General features: G+C 39.8%; 1 protein-coding gene and 1 pseudogene across 2 annotated transcripts; both read left to right on the forward strand.

Annotated features, from left to right (window-relative positions):
- On the forward strand, window positions 1-6,896 carry LOC129844891 (golgin subfamily A member 7-like). Of its 2 annotated transcripts, XM_055913068.1 has the most exons (6): window positions 1-401; window positions 758-883; window positions 2,424-2,576; window positions 3,066-3,167; window positions 3,354-3,413; window positions 3,734-6,896. In XM_055913068.1, exons 1-5 carry the CDS (start codon window positions 393-395, stop codon window positions 3,399-3,401), a joined length of 438 nt encoding a protein of 145 aa, XP_055769043.1. In that variant the 5' UTR covers window positions 1-392; the 3' UTR covers window positions 3,402-3,413; window positions 3,734-6,896. The 2 variants fall into 2 exon arrangements, with proteins under 2 accessions (XP_055769043.1, XP_055769036.1); XM_055913061.1 differs by lacking the exon at window positions 1-401 and having other exon boundaries at window positions 740-883.
- A 4,186-nt stretch (window positions 6,897-11,082) lies between these two features.
- On the forward strand, window positions 11,083-19,533 carry LOC129851534 (R3H and coiled-coil domain-containing protein 1-like; annotated as a pseudogene).

The raw sequence follows: 19,533 nt of genomic DNA on the forward strand, positions 1-19,533 counted from the left end.
TGCAGCGTTCAAAACAACTGGGAGTTCGGAACTCGGTCCCGGAAATCTCTGACTTCCGAGCTTTCAAAACAACTGAGAACTCGGGGAAAAATATATATTTTAACGGTTATCGAACTCGGAATTCCAACTCAGGAACTCGGGCCTTTTTCTTGAGCTCCGACTTTCCGACCTTAAGATAACTGACGTCATGATTTTACCTCGTATTTTTTCGAGTTCCTAGTTGTTTTGAACGCGGCACTAGAAAGAAGCACTAGTTCCGGAGTTGGAATTCCGAGTTTAATGACCATTCAAATCGATTGTTCCTAGTCAGAGCTCGTTTTTCCCCGAGTTCCCAGTTGGTTTGAACGCGGCAGTAGTGAGCTAGCTGGAGGAAGGAACACTCACAGTCCACTATGGCGGAGGTAAATTGCGTTCACATTTGTGTTTTAACTGTGTGTATTGAGACAATTACAACTATATTATAAGCCGTGTCTGACGAAATTAGATATCACCATTTGGTGACTGCCTGTACTGTGGTGCTTGGTCTACTAGCCTAGCAAACTAGGTACGTTAGTTAGCTCTCTACCTGTCCAGGGCCTGGTTTCCCAAAAACATCTTAAGGCCCATAAAAGTCTGTCTGAAGCAGAGATATGTAACGTTAGCTAGCTAGCTTTTCCCATTAACTCAATAACTAGAATTCTGATGGATTCAAGTTATCCCATGAGATGTTTTCTCAAGTCATGCTTTCCTCACTTAATTTATGCTTTACCCCTCTCAGACGCACAGCTTGCAGGAGCTGCAGCAACAAGCAGCCGTCGCCTCCAAAGTGTATGTCCAGAGGGACTACAACTCGGGTAAAATCTGCAAGTTCCAGACCAAGTTCCCCTCGGAGCTGGAGTCCAGGGTATGATAACTCACTAGTGCTGAGCGATTCGGTTCGATTATAAATCGTTTCGGTTCGATTATAAACAAATAATCACGGTTTTTGATTGTTTTTGTTTTACATTAAATGCACTAGGCATTGTGGGTTGAATGCTGGAACACAGAATAAAACAATAAGTCACATGATGGTATAGCTGGCCATTTACTGCTTATCACCTATTAACCATCATTTTTTCACAACTTTAATAAAATATTTCAGTTTTGTATATTACATTTTTATTTTATAGAGCTGATGCCTATGCTATCTGACTATTTTATAAATACTAACGTTAAATACTTAATAATATATATCTAATGTTAGCTAAATGTAGTAATTAATTAATTGGCTACATTTCTTTAAATGGACAATTCTGTTAACTGTCTTGTGCAAGTTTTGAATTGACACAATACCTGTTAGCAAAGGTGTCAGCTAGAGATGGCGTGCAGGAGCTTTGTGTGATGTCTACTTTGATGCTAATTAGCATTTTCAAATCTGAGAGTAAGTAGAGACAGATATATTGATTAATGTCACCTTGTCCAAGTGAGATTTACATGGTTATCAAAACATCACGCCAGGGTAAGCCTACACGAAATATAGCGCTTATTTGAAGTGTTTCAAAAATACCCTATGGTGGAAAAACGAGTGGAACCATTTCCCTATTTGACCGCTAGGTTTTATGGGTATTATGACACCTCCACTGTGGGGCTCTATATATCACCTCACAATCGCACATCCTTCTCTCTTCGGTAGCAGGCTTAAAACAAACAGACCAGACAAGTAGATGCGCAATTGATTATTGACCACATTTTATGCACTAAACTATAAAATATTAGACTGTTGGAAACAGCAACTACCTACTACATCGCATAGTTCAGGCTGGATCTGATTTATCTCTAGAGAAACTGTGTGATGTGCGCATTGAACTCACAGAAGGAAAAAAACGAAATGGAATTCAAAAAGACGAAATGGAATTCAAATAATTGAACTGATGCCGGTCGATTAGTTGTTTTAAAAAAACGGGGGGAAACGGGAAAATACCTGAAATTCCGGTTAATCGCTCAGCACTTTAAAACACACGCACACAGATTTGGTTTGGCTGGTAGGGATATCCTTGTCCCATTGCGCACCAGCGACTCCTGTGGCGGGCCGGGCGCAGTGCACGCTAACTAAGGTTGCCAGGTGCACGGTGTTTCCTCCAACACATTGGCTGGCTTCCGGGTTGGATGCGCGCTGTGTTAAGAAGCAGTGTGGCTTGGTTGGGTTGTATTTCGGAGGAAGCATGGCTTTCGTCTCTCCCGAGCCCGTACGGGAGTTGTAGCGATGAGACAAGATAGTAATTACTAACAATTGGATACCACGAAATACAGTGTTCACCCTTATTAGCACCTGAATTAGTATGTATGGAAACAACTAGCTACTCACCTGTTTCCTTTTCAAATGTGTACATTTGGCCATGCAGACCTTTTACTGAGGGCATTATTTTTTCAGGTTGATAAGCAGCAGGTGGGCATTATTTTTTCAGGTTGATAAGCAGCAGTTTGAGGAGACGATGCAGACACTTAACAACCTTTACGCAGAGGCTGAGAAAATTGGTGGCAAGTCTTACCTGGAGGGCTGCTTGGCCTGCATGACAGCCTACACAATCTTCCTCTGTATGGAGACCCACTATGAGAAAGTAGGTCCCTAAGTCTTTAACTTTACTGACTTTATTGTTCCTGTGGGGAAATTTTGTTGCAGTATCATGTACACGCTTAAATACAAAACTAATTGACGGTACAACTTTCATAAGTTACATACCAATAAAAAGAGACTAGCCTGCTGGCCTTACTGGGTTAATAGGAATATTAGCACAAGCTATTTAGGAGCGATATCACACCTGGCGCAAATTTATTGTCTTGTTCAGTTTTTTCCTGCCGAGGGGATAAAAGGAACTAGACAATATGTAGGCCAAGGGTTGGTATAATAAAATAATTAAAAAGCAATCTGGGTCCCAAATGTCACCCTATGGGTACTGGTCAAAAGTATTGCACTTTTTAGGGAAAAGGGTGTCATTTGGGACTTAACCAATGTTGAATGACACGTGGACCAGTGGCCATATTGGATGTAGTCTTTTTATGAGGCCAAGCCATGAATGGGTGAAAGGGCTTACTTTTTTTGTCTCTAGGTATTGAAGAAAATCGCTAGGTTCGTCAAGGAGCAGAATGAGAAGATCTACGCTCCTCTGGGACTCCTGCTGACAGACCCAATAGAGAGAGGTCTCAGGGTTGTATCCATTACTGTCTTTGAGGCTCACACAAACAGAGGGTACATTCCAAATTGCCCTGGTCTGGTCAAAAGTACTGCGCTATATAGGGTATAGGATGCCATTTGGGACACACACTCAGACCTTTCTTGTGTACCCTTCTTTAATGTCCTGCTGGATCCCAGTTTCCTTAACTAACCCCCTCACCAGGTTGAAATCACAATTTTTGAGGACAGAAGTATTGGCTCCGGAAGATGAACCACACCAAAGGTGAGTGTTGTCAGGGAAATCATTCACCTCATTGAAATGAGCTTTCTTCTCAACCTGCACTCTTAACAGGGGATATCAATGGAAAAATGTACTTAGTTTCACAGCAACCTCACTAAAGTTTCTAAATAACTAGAAAGGATGGAAGAATATTGACTTGTAGATGCTGTCAAATGACATGTCTTGATTCCCTCTGGTTAACGAGCAGCAATTATAAGAAATGTTATTTCACGATCACAGCTCTTGGCCTACAGCTATAAGCTATCAAGACTTCCTTCACAGTATTCTTAATTTGACATTTGTTTGTTTTTGCTCTCATGCAGGATGGCCTATTTGACCTGGTGCATCCCAATTATCTCACCACACCCATCAATAATTCCTTCTGGATGTAGATGGATGTCCTTCTGGATGTAGATAATTGTTTTTATTTATTTCACAAAAGGGATGGGCTATGTGTGCTAGTAATCTATATCCCGCTGAAACAAACACTCCCTGTTTTTACATGTTTATTGAGATTATTAATTTGAACATGTGAAAATGTCTTATTCTAGTTAACCAAGACCACACCTTTAGTATGAATGGTGCCGTTTTGTTTTATATTGCCATTTTAAACTCTTACTCATTAAAGGTGCATTGTGTAATATCTCCAAATACTAATAGCCTTTAAAGGTATAGTTCACCCACAGTTTTTAAACCTGTGTTTAATATACCCTCTTTGGTTCACCAAAATTACAACATTAGCAAGATGGTTCCTTACCTTGACAGTAGTCTACGGGCCAGGAGAAACTGTAATCCACAACAATACATATTTTTCTACTAAGCTGCTGACACCAACTGGGTGATTCTCACGAAGCTGGCACTTTACAACAAGAAATAAACTTATTTTCCACCATAATTCCTCTAAGATTAGGATCTCTAGTTATTTATTTCATAATTATTATGTTTATTTATCAGATATTATGCATTTCCACAACTACCAATGCAAAAATTTTCATAACCGCAAAAATTTTCGAATTCCCAAAAAAGTAATAAACCAATTTCTATATATTTTGTAACATTGCTCACCTAATGAAAAGGCCTGAGTTAAACACTGAAAACAAATATATTTCAAATTAAATTATTCATGTGTTTTGTAATTTTTCATGACTGCAACGCACAACCTTTTCTGAATCTTGTTTTTTGGTAATAATTACTTGTTTTTATGTAAACCTATTTGGATAAAGAACAAAAGGCACACTATCAGATGAAGTGAAAATTACAAGTATACATTTAACTTTTTGTAGTATTTCCTAAATATTGGTTTATTACGGTAATGAAAAGCTGGATCTGGAAATGAGAATACATGTTTTTGTAGTGAGTGTTGCATAGTTTGCAGTTTAAAAACTACTGAGCTCTTAGTCATCATCAAAATGTGTCATTTGTCAATCCCAAATGATTTGGGTAATATGAAAATCACTGGTCTTAATACAATTGACTAAAATCCATTAATTTAGCATAAGTACTGTAATTACGTGCATGTATTTTCAAAAGTGAAAGTGGACTTAAGCATAAAACGGTGACTTTTTTTACAGGTAATATTGGGATGTGGATGTGTGTGGTTCTACGGTATTTTAGATGGGTTTCTAAATTGAATGGCACCTTATGGGCATCTTATGGGCAAATGGCATAACATGATATGTCTATATAGTATCTAAATATGTGGGATTTTAACCAAAAAGAGAGGTAAAACTGTCGAAATGGGGGATATCCTCCTTTAAGTGGCGGGGCTGCTCTTTGTTGAAACAAACTCCAGATTGTGGCTTTAAGTAAATTAAATGGGGTTTACACCCATAATTCTTTGATCCTACTTAATCGAATAACTGATGTTTTACCAAAAATCTATACAATAGGTGTAATCTGTAGTTCTGGTAAATAATTAGTTACCACCACAGCACACCCATTGACTATACATTAAAATTAGGTTATTATCGTTACCCGAAATTAAGTTTCTCATTAACGAAAGACCTAAAAGTGATGTGGTAATGAGAGGCACTTAGCTCAGTCTGCTGTCTCCTATTGCTTGCAAACAATTGACCACATCACTAAAGCCCATTCATGCCTCCATGCTGGTAAGGTGACAGTTCTCTACGTTTTCCCCAATATGAGCTTTTTTCTCATTTTGGTAATGAGGTTGTAAAGGGGAGAATAAGATCCTCATTCTGAAGACAAATAAAGATTAAATTAACTTGTGTTCATGTAAGGACTACTTCTCTAGATGATGCATCATGGGTGAATAAAACTCTATAAAAAATGAATATAGGAGTTTTTACAGCCATTTGAAAAAGTTTTACGGTAATGAGAAACATGTCCACAGACACTGTTTTTACGTAAAAAATATTATAGTTTAATGTAAACTTCAACTAGTAAATCATTTTTTTGATTTATCCTCAAACTACAGAAACATTGTGTTTGTTCAAATAAGTTAGGTTTTTCTAGTATTAGTAGTACCATTTTGTAAAATTACCCAATTTTAATCCGGATGCATTTTGGTAATGAGAATTTGGGGTGAAAATGTAAGGCAATATGCCATAAACTAAGCATCTTAGAATTCTGAATGATTGTTGCAGATGCATCATGGTTTTATAACTCAATTTGTTACTGCCATGGTTAAAACTTGTTTCATGAGAATCACCCAACTGCTAACTTGAGCATTAATGACCAAAAACAATGAGAGGGGAATGGGGCAGTTCTAGTGCATTCCAACTTGTGGATTTTTGTTCTTGGCGGTTGCAAACTTAAAACAGTAACAACATTTCAATCCTGCTAAGTTTCTGGTTTTATGATTTGTAATTTCCGGTATTACTAAATTGTACTCCTCAAAAACCAACAAAGTTCATGCTAAAATGTGACATACTGCACCTTTTATTCAGCCTCCTGTCATTTTGTATGCCATTTTCATGAAGAGAACTAATTGAGTTGGTGTGGGTGTACTTTTGGTCACCTTAGATGCGGGCTATTCAATATGAACTTGTTTCCTATGCATCATGTTGTGTGGGTCTGCATAATATTATGAAGATGTCTGTTCTGTAGTGACTGTTGACCGGTGTTTTAAGCACACAGGTTACCTGTTATTACCAATATGAATCAGGTTTTCACACTGGCTAGTTTAATTTATGAATGTGTAAGAAAAGGTTCAAAATCACTTACCTAGATCTGACCTCAATATTGTCACTGCTTAGCTTGACTAAATGTGAATTGACAGGAATTGGGACTCCAACCCTGACTGTGGTTTAACATAATTATGAAGAGTTTTTAGACTACCCCATATCCTTGATGTTGTCCAATTATGTGTAAATAATTATTGACCACAACACAAAATCACCTCAGAAACCTTAAGCATGCTTTGACTCTCAATGGTGTATACGACTGCCTGTTAATTCCTAATTATTGTTTGTTCTTATATGTACTGTATCTATTAATAAACTATTTTCTTGAAAAATCTGAAAAGCCATACTCAATTAAATATAGCATACATCAAATTGCATACATTTTTGTTTTTACTAGATCACCTGTGATGGTAGCTAGCTAGACAAAATGGCAAATGAGTCCTTACCACTTAATAGCAGTTAACAATATTCTGCATTCAATGGCATAATCGTTCATTAGCAATATAATGAAATGCAGTTTATGGATGCATTCTGCACCTGCTCATAAGGGGGTGCATTTACACAGATGGAACCAACAGTAATTATTTGGAAGGGGCTGGCTACTTTTTCTGTTTAAGCATTGGCTGCCTATGGTTGGTTGTGGTATTGGGTGTCTGTTGTGTTCAAAGGTTGTAATGCTTTAACCATGTACATTTCTCTCAGACAAGGTGACTTAAAAAATATAATACATGTTTTTTTCGTAATTTTGACACCCTTTTCTCCCCAATTTCGTGATTACGATATTGTCTCATCGCTGTAACTCCCCGACGGGCTCGGGGGAGGCGAAGGTCGACCTGCTCGCTTAACCTGGAAGCCAGCTGCACCAATGTGTCGGAGGAAACACCGTTCAACTGACAACCGAAGTCGGCCTGCAGGCAGTCGGCCTGCCGCCATGAGTCGCTAGAGCACAATGAGCCAAGTAAATCCCCCTCAAATTTGATGTCATTGTATGTGATATTGTCAATATTAATATTCTTTGAAATTAATTAATCATGTAACTCCTCCCAGAAAGTGGTAATATGATCACAGGAAAATAAAATATGTTCAGTAGTTTCAATTTCATTCCCACAAAATGTTGTCATTACGCTCTACATTGAATTTCAATCTTAAAAATGTATTTGACAGATAACTAGTTTAGAAATTTTAAATGGTTCTCTTTGGCCTTGGGTAATATAGAGAAAGACAAATATTTGTATTTTCTTGGTTACAGAAACAAACAATTTGACAGTTTCTTTAACAGTTCTGGGAAGAATTATTTCTTATCCTGCAAACAGCCATTTATGTATAAAGACGCATCTGAATGTAATAACATCCCTTTCATCAGCAGTACAAGACTAGAAGTAATAGCATTTATGACTACAATATTGCTTGGGGCGATAAGGAAAGTAATGTTTTATCTTAGACATTATAGCTGAGGATATTATAACTTTCATCTAAAAGATTTGGTCTTTTACAGATATTTATTTTCATTCATTCTTACATCTCTTAGCTCCCGAGTGGTGCAGCGGTCTAAGGCACTGCATCTCAGTGCTAGATGCATCACTACAGACCATGGTTCGATAACGGGCTGTATCACAACCTATGATCGGAAGTCCCACAGGGTGGCACACAATTGGCCCAGCATCGTCCGGGTTAGGGGAGGGTTTGGCCGGGGTAGGCCGTCATTGTAAAATAATAAGTTGTTCCTAACTGACTTGCCTAGTTAAGTAAAAGAAAAAAGAAAGACTGGTCTTGTTACGGTACAGAATACACCTGTTATTCCATATCGGTGTGTTATGTGGAGTTGTGTTTATATGCCGATTTCCTGTATAATAACACTTGTTGGTGAAGTGCAGAACGTTTCACAGGTAATTTGTTAATATTAAAGTAACATCTAAGCAAGAAATCTATTCCAATCTTTTTAAAGATGGAAGCAGGGACACTGAACCACAGGCCATCCATATCACAGAGAAAATGTATTTATTGATTGATTTAACCTTTTATTTAACTATACGGACTACCAAAAGGCAAAAGGACTCCAGCGGGGATGGGGGCTGGGATTAAAGATAAAAAATAAATTATAAATATAGGACAAAACACACATCACAAGAGACAATACAACACTACATAAAGAGAGGCCTAAGCCAACAACATAGCAAGGCAGCAACACATGACAACACAGCATGGTAGCAACACAACATGACAACATGGTAGCAGCCCAAAACATGGTACAAACATTATTGGGCACAGACAATAGCACAAAGGGCAAGAAGGTATAGACAACAATACATCACGCAAAGCAGCCACAACTGTCAGTAAGAGTGTCCATGATTGAGTCTTTGAATGAAGAGATTGAGATAAAACTGTCCAGTTTGAGTGTTTCTTGCAGCTCGTTCCAGTCGTTAGCTGCAGCAAACTGAAAAGACGATCGACCCAGAGATGTGCTTTCGGGAGCTTTAACAGAATGTGACTAGCAGAACGGGTGTTGTATGTGGAGGATGATGGCTGCAGTAGATATCTCAGATAGGGGGGAGTGGGGCCTAAGAGGTCCTCACAAAATAATGTAACGTTTCATTACAATACTAACCACTTTATTCTAAACATACCATTCATACATTCGAAATCAAAAACATTCAAGCCCCCATCATTGTAAGGTCTTAAAACATCACCCTTATGTAGTGAACATTGTTCTTCCTAATATAATTGACGTTAGTTTGGTTTATAATTTTTATAACAGCTAGTGATAAAGCTGGGTAAATTATCCTAGACAAACTTTCAATTTTTGTCTGTAAAATTCTTCCAAATATAGATACTCTTTGAAGGCAACTGTTATTAACATTGGCTTTCAATAAATTGTTTCACGATATTATGTAATTAAATGAATGGATGGTCATGTATGGCCATAAACTCACATTTATTCATATTTTGCCTCAAACCTGAGAAGAGATTGACTAAATTGATAGCTAAGGGGATCTGTTCTTCGTCCTAAAGAAAAATAGTTGTATCATCTGCCAGTTGACTAATTATGGATTTTCCCATAACATTACGTTTTTTTATATTCTCATCAAGATTCAATAACCCTTATTAAGAGATGTATGGATTGTCGGGCATTCCAATCATGTGATTGTTTGACAAAACAAAGCTTTGGACATCATTGATCACGTGCTTCTGATCAACTAATACAATCATTGGCACACTGCTTCGAAGTAAACTGCTTAGCGATTTTAACGCATCCCTCAGGGCTCCGGTATCAAATGTAACATCACTATTACTTAGCCACCTTTTCAACTGACAAACTAAGGTCAGAATAAAATATTTGATTAGAATCCATAGATCAGCATTGCATAATTGTAACGGCTTAATTGAACAACTTGTGTTCAGCATTTGCTAGCTAACGTTTGCAACTGGCATTAGAATTTAGCTAGCCTAAGCAATTAGGCACTGTACTGTACTGGACAAAGCCTCCTGCCCCCTGTAAATGTGTGATATAGCTAATTTATACTGAACAAAAATATAAACGCAACATGTAAAGTGTTGGACTCATGTTTCATGAGCTGAAATAAAATATCCTGAAATTGTCCATATGCACAAAAATCTTATTTTCTCTCCAATTTTGTGCACACATTTGTTTACATCCCTGTTAGTGAACATTTCTCCTTTGCCAAGATAATTCATCCACCTGACAGGTGTGGCATATCAAGAAGCTGATTAAACAGCATGATCAATACACAGGTGCACCTTGTGCTGGGGACAATAAAAGGCCACTCTAAAATGAGAAGTTTTGTCACACAACACAATGCCACCAATGTCTCAAGTTTTGAGACAGTATGCAATTGCTGAGCTGACTGCAGGAATGTCCACTAGAGCTGTTGCCAGAGAATTGAATGTTCATTTCTCTACCATAAGCCACCTCCAATGTCGTTTTAGAGAATATGGCAGTACATCCAACCAGCCTCACAACTGCAGAACACGTGTAGCCACGCAAGCCCTGGACCTCCACATTTTTTATTTTATTTATTTATTTTACCGTTATTTTACCAGGTAAGTTGACTGAGAACACGTTCTCATTTGCAGCAACGACCTGGGGAATAGTTACAGGGGAGAGGAGGGGGATGAATGAGCCAATTGTAAATTGGGGATTATTGGCTTCTTCACCTGCGGTATCGTCTGAGACCAGCCACCCAGTAAACTGATGAAACTGAGGAGTATTTCTGTCTGTAATAAAGCCCATTTGTGGGGGGGAAACTCATTCTGAGTGGCTGGGCCTGGCTCCCCCTGCCCAGTCTTGTGAAATACATTCATTAGGCCCTAATCTATGGATTTCAATTGACTGATTTCCTAATATGAACTGTAACTCAGTAAAATGGTTGTGTTTTATATTTTTGTTCAGTATAGTTAGGTGCATTAGCCTGGCTAGCTAACCAATACTGCACTTTCTGAACAAAGTGTGCTAGCTAACTGTAGCATTGAGTTGTCACACTGAGTCAACTGTATCCCCAACGTTGGTCATGAAGTAGACCAGTGTTTTCCCAACCCTGGTGCTCGAGTACCCTCAACAGTACACATTTGTATTGTAACCCTGGACATGCACACATGATTCAACTGGTCATCTAATCATCAAGCCCTCAATGAGCTGAATTAGTTGTGTTTTTCAATGGCTACAACTCCCTCTGGCCACCCTGGCATCTCCTTCTTTTGATGGCTGTTAACTTCCCAAGCAAGAAAATGCATCTGTTCGCACAGTCCTAGAAGAACTGAACGCTTACCTACAGATAGAGAACCAGAAAAGGTATGCTGACATTTCCTGCATTCTGTCACAATCATGAATTGTATAATTCATTTAATTTGCCTTGTGGGACACCTTCCCTGGCAGTGACATTTAGCATTGATTGCCTTTAAATACCAGTGGCATTTAGCTATGTGTCGCAGATCATAATGCACCTATATGTGATCAAAGTCTATTTGTGAGTTGATGTCACCTACTTGCTACAGTTTATATGCCAGATAATGTGTGATAACCAACGATCTTTCTTGTCTGGCATTATTACTGGACTTTAGAGGTTTGCCCATACAAACCGCCGCCATAGTTTCTTCAACTAACCTGGTATTGGTGATACTCTCTTCGTTCCTGATTCTGGAAAACAGTTATCTTATAAATGTCCGTGTCTAGTTGCAGGTGGTTCTACAAACATCAGAGAACTCAGAAAGATAGTAAATCCATGTTTTGTATTGAGTGAGCATGTAAATCTTGGTGGGGCAAAAAAAAAAAAAATGCCAGCAAAGCCACTACACAACACTAAACAATACATTAATTGCACTATAACGGTGACAAATGGTGCCCACAAACTGTTAGGGCCTACATAAAGCTGTCCCAACAGCAGAGTTCTATCAGCACCTTACCACTGCTACACCTGACTATCAGCGGAGCCTTGTCTTGCAGCAAAACAGTTAATTCAGCCTCATTTACTGCCTTTAAAAAAAACCATAGCTGATATGGCTGACTTGTTTAAATAAATGTGGTTTGTACTGACAATTGAGATGTACAAACTATGGCATAAGGGAACGACGAGCGGATAAGAGGCAATCCGTCATTTAGATTAAGACATTAATGAGCGAGCTAGGATGGACGTTGTGAACTATTTGTTCAGCGTTTTTTAAATGTACAGCGACAGAATTCAGAACATGGGCTGTTCGTACATTATTCTTCCTGTACACCAAGTCAGAGCTGTAGGATAAGTAACTGGGCCATATAAGCAGACAATGAAAGCTCTTACAATATTCGATGATTACATTTATCTAAAACAGGCTATAGTCTACATGTGCACGTGCACCACCAAGTCAGAACGGTAAGCGAAATTAAGAGGGGTAAATGGACCAAATTATTAGGGTGAGGCACATGGGCTACTAACATCTTACTACACAACATACACTTAGTATTACTTTCTTAGCTACAGTATACATATCTCCCTGGCATATTACATCATTTATACAGCAGGATACAAGACATTTTTGGACTCACCTTGTGCTGTGCTCACTTCCTTCCAAACCACTCATTGTTGAATTTGCGATTTCTAACTTCTTGTGTAATGTTTATGCCCAATGGCCGATGAACACCGATACGTTTTATCTATAATTTCTCTTCATTATTTATCTTCATATGACAAGGACTGAAAAGCATTTACCTTGATTAAGATGAAGCTACTGTACATATAACGTGATTTTACGTCATTTTATCTGTGGCCAATGACCTTGAGGATTCTTGGATGGGTACTTCTACTGTATCTCTATGTCAGCACCCAAAGGGCTCGAATTTTCAAGGTCTCCCCTTAGGCTTCGCGGTGATGTAGTTTCCCCATGAGTGACAGGACACTGAGCCAATCACGGTGCAACTCTCCATATTTTCTGCTGGCTTGCCCCACCACCACAGAAAGCACTGAGCTGGGCTGAAACACCGGCATTTTGGAGGTGCCTTACTCAAAAAAACAAAAACAGACCATGTTTGTATGCTGCTTTATTAACTCAATTATATATATTTTTTAAATTACATTGTTTGCAAACTGATACGTGACACGTATTAATGTCAAAATAACATGCAAAACAGGCAAGTCCCTTCCAAAAAAAATTATATTGTTCTTATTTTTTCGCAAAAATGTGGGGCTCAAATCCCCTGTTCTGAATGACAAGTCGCCACTGCTCTTGCACGTGTCTAGATATTTGTTTTGGTCGCGCTGTATGACTCGTTATATACTTCTACAGGTGGCGGCGAAACTAGTTCCCACGAAGACGCAAGAAAATGTGCAGCAGCTAAGATGCCAAGGCGCGGTTTTCTCTGGTGTTTGTAGAACCACTTGCAACTGGACACGGACATTTTTATAAGAACTGTTTTCCAGAATCGAGAACGAAGAGAGTATCGCCAATACCAGGTTAGTTGAACATTTATGGCAACGTTTTTATATAGGCAAACCGGTAACTTCCAGTAATGGACTCCAACATTTTATTGGTTGTATTACATTATCTGGCGTGCAAACCGTTGCAAGTCACCCACCATATTCTGAATAAGGTTTGATTTGAGAATTCGCTACCTGATTCACAGAACCACAGAGAAGCACACTAACTTCGCCACCTTCTGTGTGGGTGGGTGAGGGCTGGAGCTGCAGGGTAGTCATCTGCTACTCGCCCCACAGGTAGAGCACACACAACAAGGTCTTACATTCATGTCTCCCTTGTAAAATAAGTCTTCTGACCTTCAATGGGACTTCCTGGATAAACAGCTGTCAAATACAAATTCATATGATGTATTATCAGGTCACACTGTAACTTAAAATTATCCAAGCCTGGCTGCCAAAGTAGTTCTAAAGGAACTGCATGGTATAGGGGCATCTTAATGTGAATTTTTGCCCATTACTTTCACAACGTTACATGATGACTTTAGTATGGTGTGTGGGGGACGACAGCTTATACGAGGAGGCTCCCAGAGAGGTATGGTGATGCAGAGCAGCAAAATGCCCCCCAGACCCAACCCCCGGGCCGGAAGAGCGGAGGTAACACCAAACGCCCCGATAAGGCCATCTACATCCCCAAGGCGGCCAGGGACAGGCAGCGGGACAGCGGCGGTTCCCTCCACGTACCACCAGCAGGGGTGGACCTCGACCTGCCCCTGCCCACTCTCAGCTGCACCTCCTCGGGCTGCACCTCGCCCTCGGAGTCCTGCTGCTCCTGCCCCTGCTCCTCAGACACCACAGAGGGAATGTGTAGGAGTAGGTGACATATGTGGGTAGATATCACACTGTTGGACAGTAGATGTAGTGGTGTGGTGGTAACATAAGATACATGGATAACATATGGAGATGGAGGATGGTTGAGCATTGGAGTGACGAACCACATGTTGACATGGGTCATGGGACCGTGGTGATGGAGGTCTACTGGGGGACGTTCTGGCCCTCTGACCCTTTGACCCTTGTATATTCTCCATTTTGCTGACAGATTGACGAGACATAAGGGCGCCTACTGGGCGCTTTGACACACTAGATTTATAGTCTACCCATTCCACTAGAAAAGCATACATACCAGAGAAATATGCCTGGGGTGGCTGGACACTAATGAACAAGAAACACATAGTCTGCTGATTCCATTTGAGTGAAACTGACCAGACACATAGACGCCTATAAGCAATTGGATGCCCTAGAGATGGGGGGGCACAAAGAGTGCATTGATTTAGTGGTGAAGGGAGGGGATACAGAGTATGTTGACACACTAAGACAGAGGGTCTGACCACTATTATAATTTAACTGAAAGCAGATGATGGCCGTTAGTATGCGTGAACAAGCAGGAAGCCTGAACTAAAAAGAGAATGATGGCACAAAGAATAGGGGAAGTATGTTTATTTGCATATGGGGTGGACTCATATGCTATTTGGGTATAAAGAGAGCGAACCAGTGCTCTGGGAGTGGGGGTTCCGTGGGACTTCCGAGATGGTTATACTATTGTAAATAAAAGCATGTTTTGATTTCACAAGTTCTGATAAAGCGTTATATTTCTGAGATGATTTTCCACGACAAATGCCATCAGAAACGCCATCCAACTCCAACCAGGACAGTGTGCCCTCTATTACCTCTAACGCTGGGCAGGAGGACGACTTAATTCGCTTCTCAGCAGAGGAGGCCTGCCCCTGGCCCCCTGCCTGGGACCAGACTGTGTCCTACTTCATGGCTGTAACTCTGGAGGACCAGACTGAGAAAGAGGAGGAAGAAGTAGCAGAAGAGGTACTGAAGGAGGAGGAGTCTGTGTGCAGTAGCAACGTGGCCCCCCACCAACACCATGCCTCGCATACAACACCAGCCAAGGATGCTGCTGGCGACACTGCTGATTTTAGCCGAAACGTACAGTAACTAGGTTTCCATCCAATTAGCAACAGATTTTCGTTGTAATATTCTAAAATCGGCATAAAATAATTTACTCACCAGAGTTTCTATCAAATTGGCTTGTTTCGGATAAAAAGCTGTGCGTGATAACGTAGTGCGCATAAAAATAACTTTTGTGGTTAAATTACCATGTACAGAATTTTAAAAAAGACCAGTTAAATGCGTTTACATCACATTTTCAACTGTACTTATGGTTATGTCACAAATTTTGCGTTATATTGCAAATGTGCCCACTCTGGTCTTGGCACATCCGCTCTAGCCAACAGCTCGCACATACAGTGCGGGTAGACTACCTAAATGCTGAGATTATTTTGGATAAGAGAGAGAATTTTTATTTGTCAAACAGCAGCCAAGCATCAATGATAATGACACCAGAATAAGACTCAATATTTATTGGAAAAGAGCAAGCTCATCACTGTGCACTTTCATCACCCTCTGAAGTTCATCATAATTTATTTATTCTGTAGCCTAGTAAACTGCATGCTTTCCCAAGGTGCATAGAGGTGTTTCACCTGCCATTTCTCGCAATAATAATTTTACCATCAACTTTTGGAAAGTTTAAATTAGCTGTTTCCATCAGGCCTGTCGTGACATTTATCTGACATATAGTTTACTCACATAAAAAGGTTGGATGGAAACCTGTTTAATGTCGTGAAGTTCTGACAAATTCCATGACAGTAGAGTGGGGGAGGGGGTGATCTATGGGGATTGTATCATTTCTGTTCTTCAAATGACTAAAATGTTGTTGTTTTTGCTAAATCTGTATGAAAATGGAACAAAAATTACCATGACATTTTAGATTGTCCTCAAGTTAAATACATAGAAACTTTGGAGGCATAGACTATATACAGTATTGTCTAAGATATAGGCTATATTTCACATGTATTATATTTAAAGGGATTACTGAGAAACACTTAATTGGGATAGGTATATCTGTCAATAACTGGTTGAATTTCTCGTCAGATCACAGCCCACTTGACAGAGACAGACGTGGCCATCGATCACAGCCACAACGACTACTCGTGTTTTGGGAACGTGTGGCTCAACCAGGACGAGTATGCCCACGTTATCGAGATCTACGGGTTCCCGGCCGTGTTCAAAACAGACGACCTGCTGGATGCCTTTGCAGACTACAGGTAAAATCCTTGGAGTAGGGTGACGTTGCCCCTAGATGCTGATCTTGGATCAGTTTTACCTTTTCCTCACTGATGGTTAGGATTGGGGGAAGGGAAGCTTATCCTGGATCTGTACCGAAGGGAAACCTCACCCTGCAGCACAGGTGAAAGCCTCCCCAAGCCACTCACTAAAGCCGACAGCACACTCACAAAGACTGGGAGAGAGACAGACAGCCCATCTTGGTCTGTCTTTCAGTGACGGGGGCATGAAGATTATGTGGATGGACAACACTCGCGCCCTAGGCGTGTTCTCCAGTCAATCTTCAGGTATGGTTTTTGAGTATGTATTTTTTTCATCTTTTGAGTTGTTTTTAAAGTAACTGCCCAGTGTAAATCTAACTTTATTTAAAGTTCATATTCTGTTAACTCCTATCCAAATAATGTTGACATTTTTTTGTGTGTGGCTAAAGCATAAATTGAAGAGAAAAAAACACTTCAAAAATCCCACCTCAAACTTCTATCTCAGACTGTTTCATAAATGCTTGCTATTTCCTCATAGAACATGTCATCTCCTTGGGGAGGATGAGCTGGCCAGTCAGTGATCTAGAGGAGGATGAGCTGGCCAATCAACGGTCTACTTGCGTGAATATTTTAATGACCAGTGTACACTCTAGAGGTCGACCGATTAATCGGAATGGCCGATTAATTAGGGCCGATTTCAAGTTTTCATAACAATCGGAAATCGTTATTTTTGGGCGCAGATTTTTTTTAAATTTATTTTTAAAAATATTTTTTTATTTTTTATATACCTTTTATTTAACTAGGCAAGTCAGTTAAGAACACGTTCTTATTTTCAATGACGGCCTAGGAACGGTGGGTTAACTGCCTTGTTCAGGGGCAGAACGACAGATTTTCACCTTGTCAGCTCGGGGGATCCAATCTTGCAACCTTACAGTTAACTAGTCCAACGCAATAACGACCTGCCTCTCTCTAGTTGCACTCCACAAGTTACGCGAATGCAGTAAGCTGCTAGCTAGCATTAAACTTATATTATAAAAAACAATCAATCATAACCACTAGTTAACTACACATGGTTGATGATATTACTAGATATTAACTAGCGTGTCCTGCGTTGCATATAATCTGACTGAGCATACAAGCATACAAGTATCTAAGTATCTGACTGAGCGGTGGTAGGCAGAAGCAGGCACGTAAACATTCATTCAAACAGCACTTTCTTGCGTTTTGCCAGCAGCTCTTCCTTGTGCGTCAAGCATTGTGCCTATCAACTCCCGAGATGAGGCTGGTGTAACCGAAGTGAAATGGCTAGCTAGTTAGTGCGCGCTAATAGCGTTTCTAACGTCACTCGCTCTGAGCCTTCTAGTAGTTGTTCCCCTTGCTCTGCATGGGTAACTCTGCTTCGATGGTGGCTGTTGTCGTTGTGTTGCTGGTTCGAGCCCAGGGAGGAGCGAGGAGAGGAACGGAAGCTATACTGTTACACTTGCAATACTAAAGTGCCTATAAGAACATCCAATAGTCAAAGGTTAATGAAATACAAATCGTATAGAGGGAAATAGTCCTATAATTCCTATTTCAACCTAAAACTTCTTACCTGGGAATATTGAAGACTCATGTTAAAAGGAACCACCAGCTTTCATATGTTCTCATGTTCTGAGCAAGGAACTGAAATGTTAGCTTTCTTACATAGCACATATTCCACTTTTACTTTCTTCTCCAACACTTTGTTTTTGCATTATTTAAACCAAATTGAACATGTTTCATTATTTACTTGAGGCTAAATTGATTTTATTGATGTATTATATTAAGTTAAAATAAGTGTTCATGCAGTATTGTTGTAATTGTCATTATTACAAATAAAAAAAATCGCCCGATTAATCGGTATCGGCTTTTTTGGTCCTCCAATAATCGGTAGCGGTATCGGCGTTGAAAAATCATAATCAGTCGACCTCTCGTACACTCACACAGAATAGCTGCTTTTTAACATAGCTTCCCTTACAATATTGTTTAATTAACTATTTCACTCTCATATTGTAAGTAATTATAGGTCATATTTCATAGAAATCTGGAAACACTAGGCAGTTACTTTAAGTTATATTGTACTCCAATATGAGTCACGAGTCCCTTTTGGCACATTGGAGTTAGGTGTGTGACCTTCTGACGATCGGTGAAGGGAAGTTGGTATTCTTTCTTATGACATCAGAGATTAAAATCTTTGAATCAGTTCCTGTGTTTGTTAAGCCCTCCATGCACTTTCCATTCGGCACCCTCTCCTGAAGACACGCACTCTGTCTGACAGTAGCAAGAAGGCCAAAAGGAAAGCCATGAGATGCGCAGGTATTGTTCTTGTTTTTTGATCCATCTGTACTGTAACAGAAAGTAAGTGGTCTGTCGTGCTTTCGTTGTGAATAGCTAACTTATTACCATATTAATACCATGTTATTACCTCTTTCCTTGCTCTAATGTAAAGTCCTTCTGTATTTCCCAGAGTTTATCCAGCCGGTAAAGGAGAGGCCATGGACAGACTCTGCGGTGGCCCCGAGCACGGTGACCACAACCCTGGGGCTGCGGAGAGGTGGAGCGCTCTCACAACATTTCTGACCGCTACAGCAGGTGAAATGACATTTCAACGTAGGCTCAGACATGCAAAGTAAACCACAGAATCGGGACGACTAAACTGCGTTATCGGGCCTCACACTGCAATATATTTTATTCACATTGTTGCTCATGATCACATATTGCTGAGTCTCAGTTTAAGAAATCAAGAACATGTCATGGTTTGCTTGTTGAATTATTTTTATTGGAGAAAATATGATGCAAGCACAAAATGCTTTAAAACATTCAACTGTGTATACAGTATAGGATAATCACCCATCTAGTAAAGAGCACCCTTGTAAAATAAAGG

This window comes from Salvelinus fontinalis, chromosome 3 (genome assembly GCF_029448725.1).
Source record: "Salvelinus fontinalis isolate EN_2023a chromosome 3, ASM2944872v1, whole genome shotgun sequence".
NCBI lineage: Eukaryota > Metazoa > Chordata > Actinopteri > Salmoniformes > Salmonidae > Salvelinus > Salvelinus fontinalis.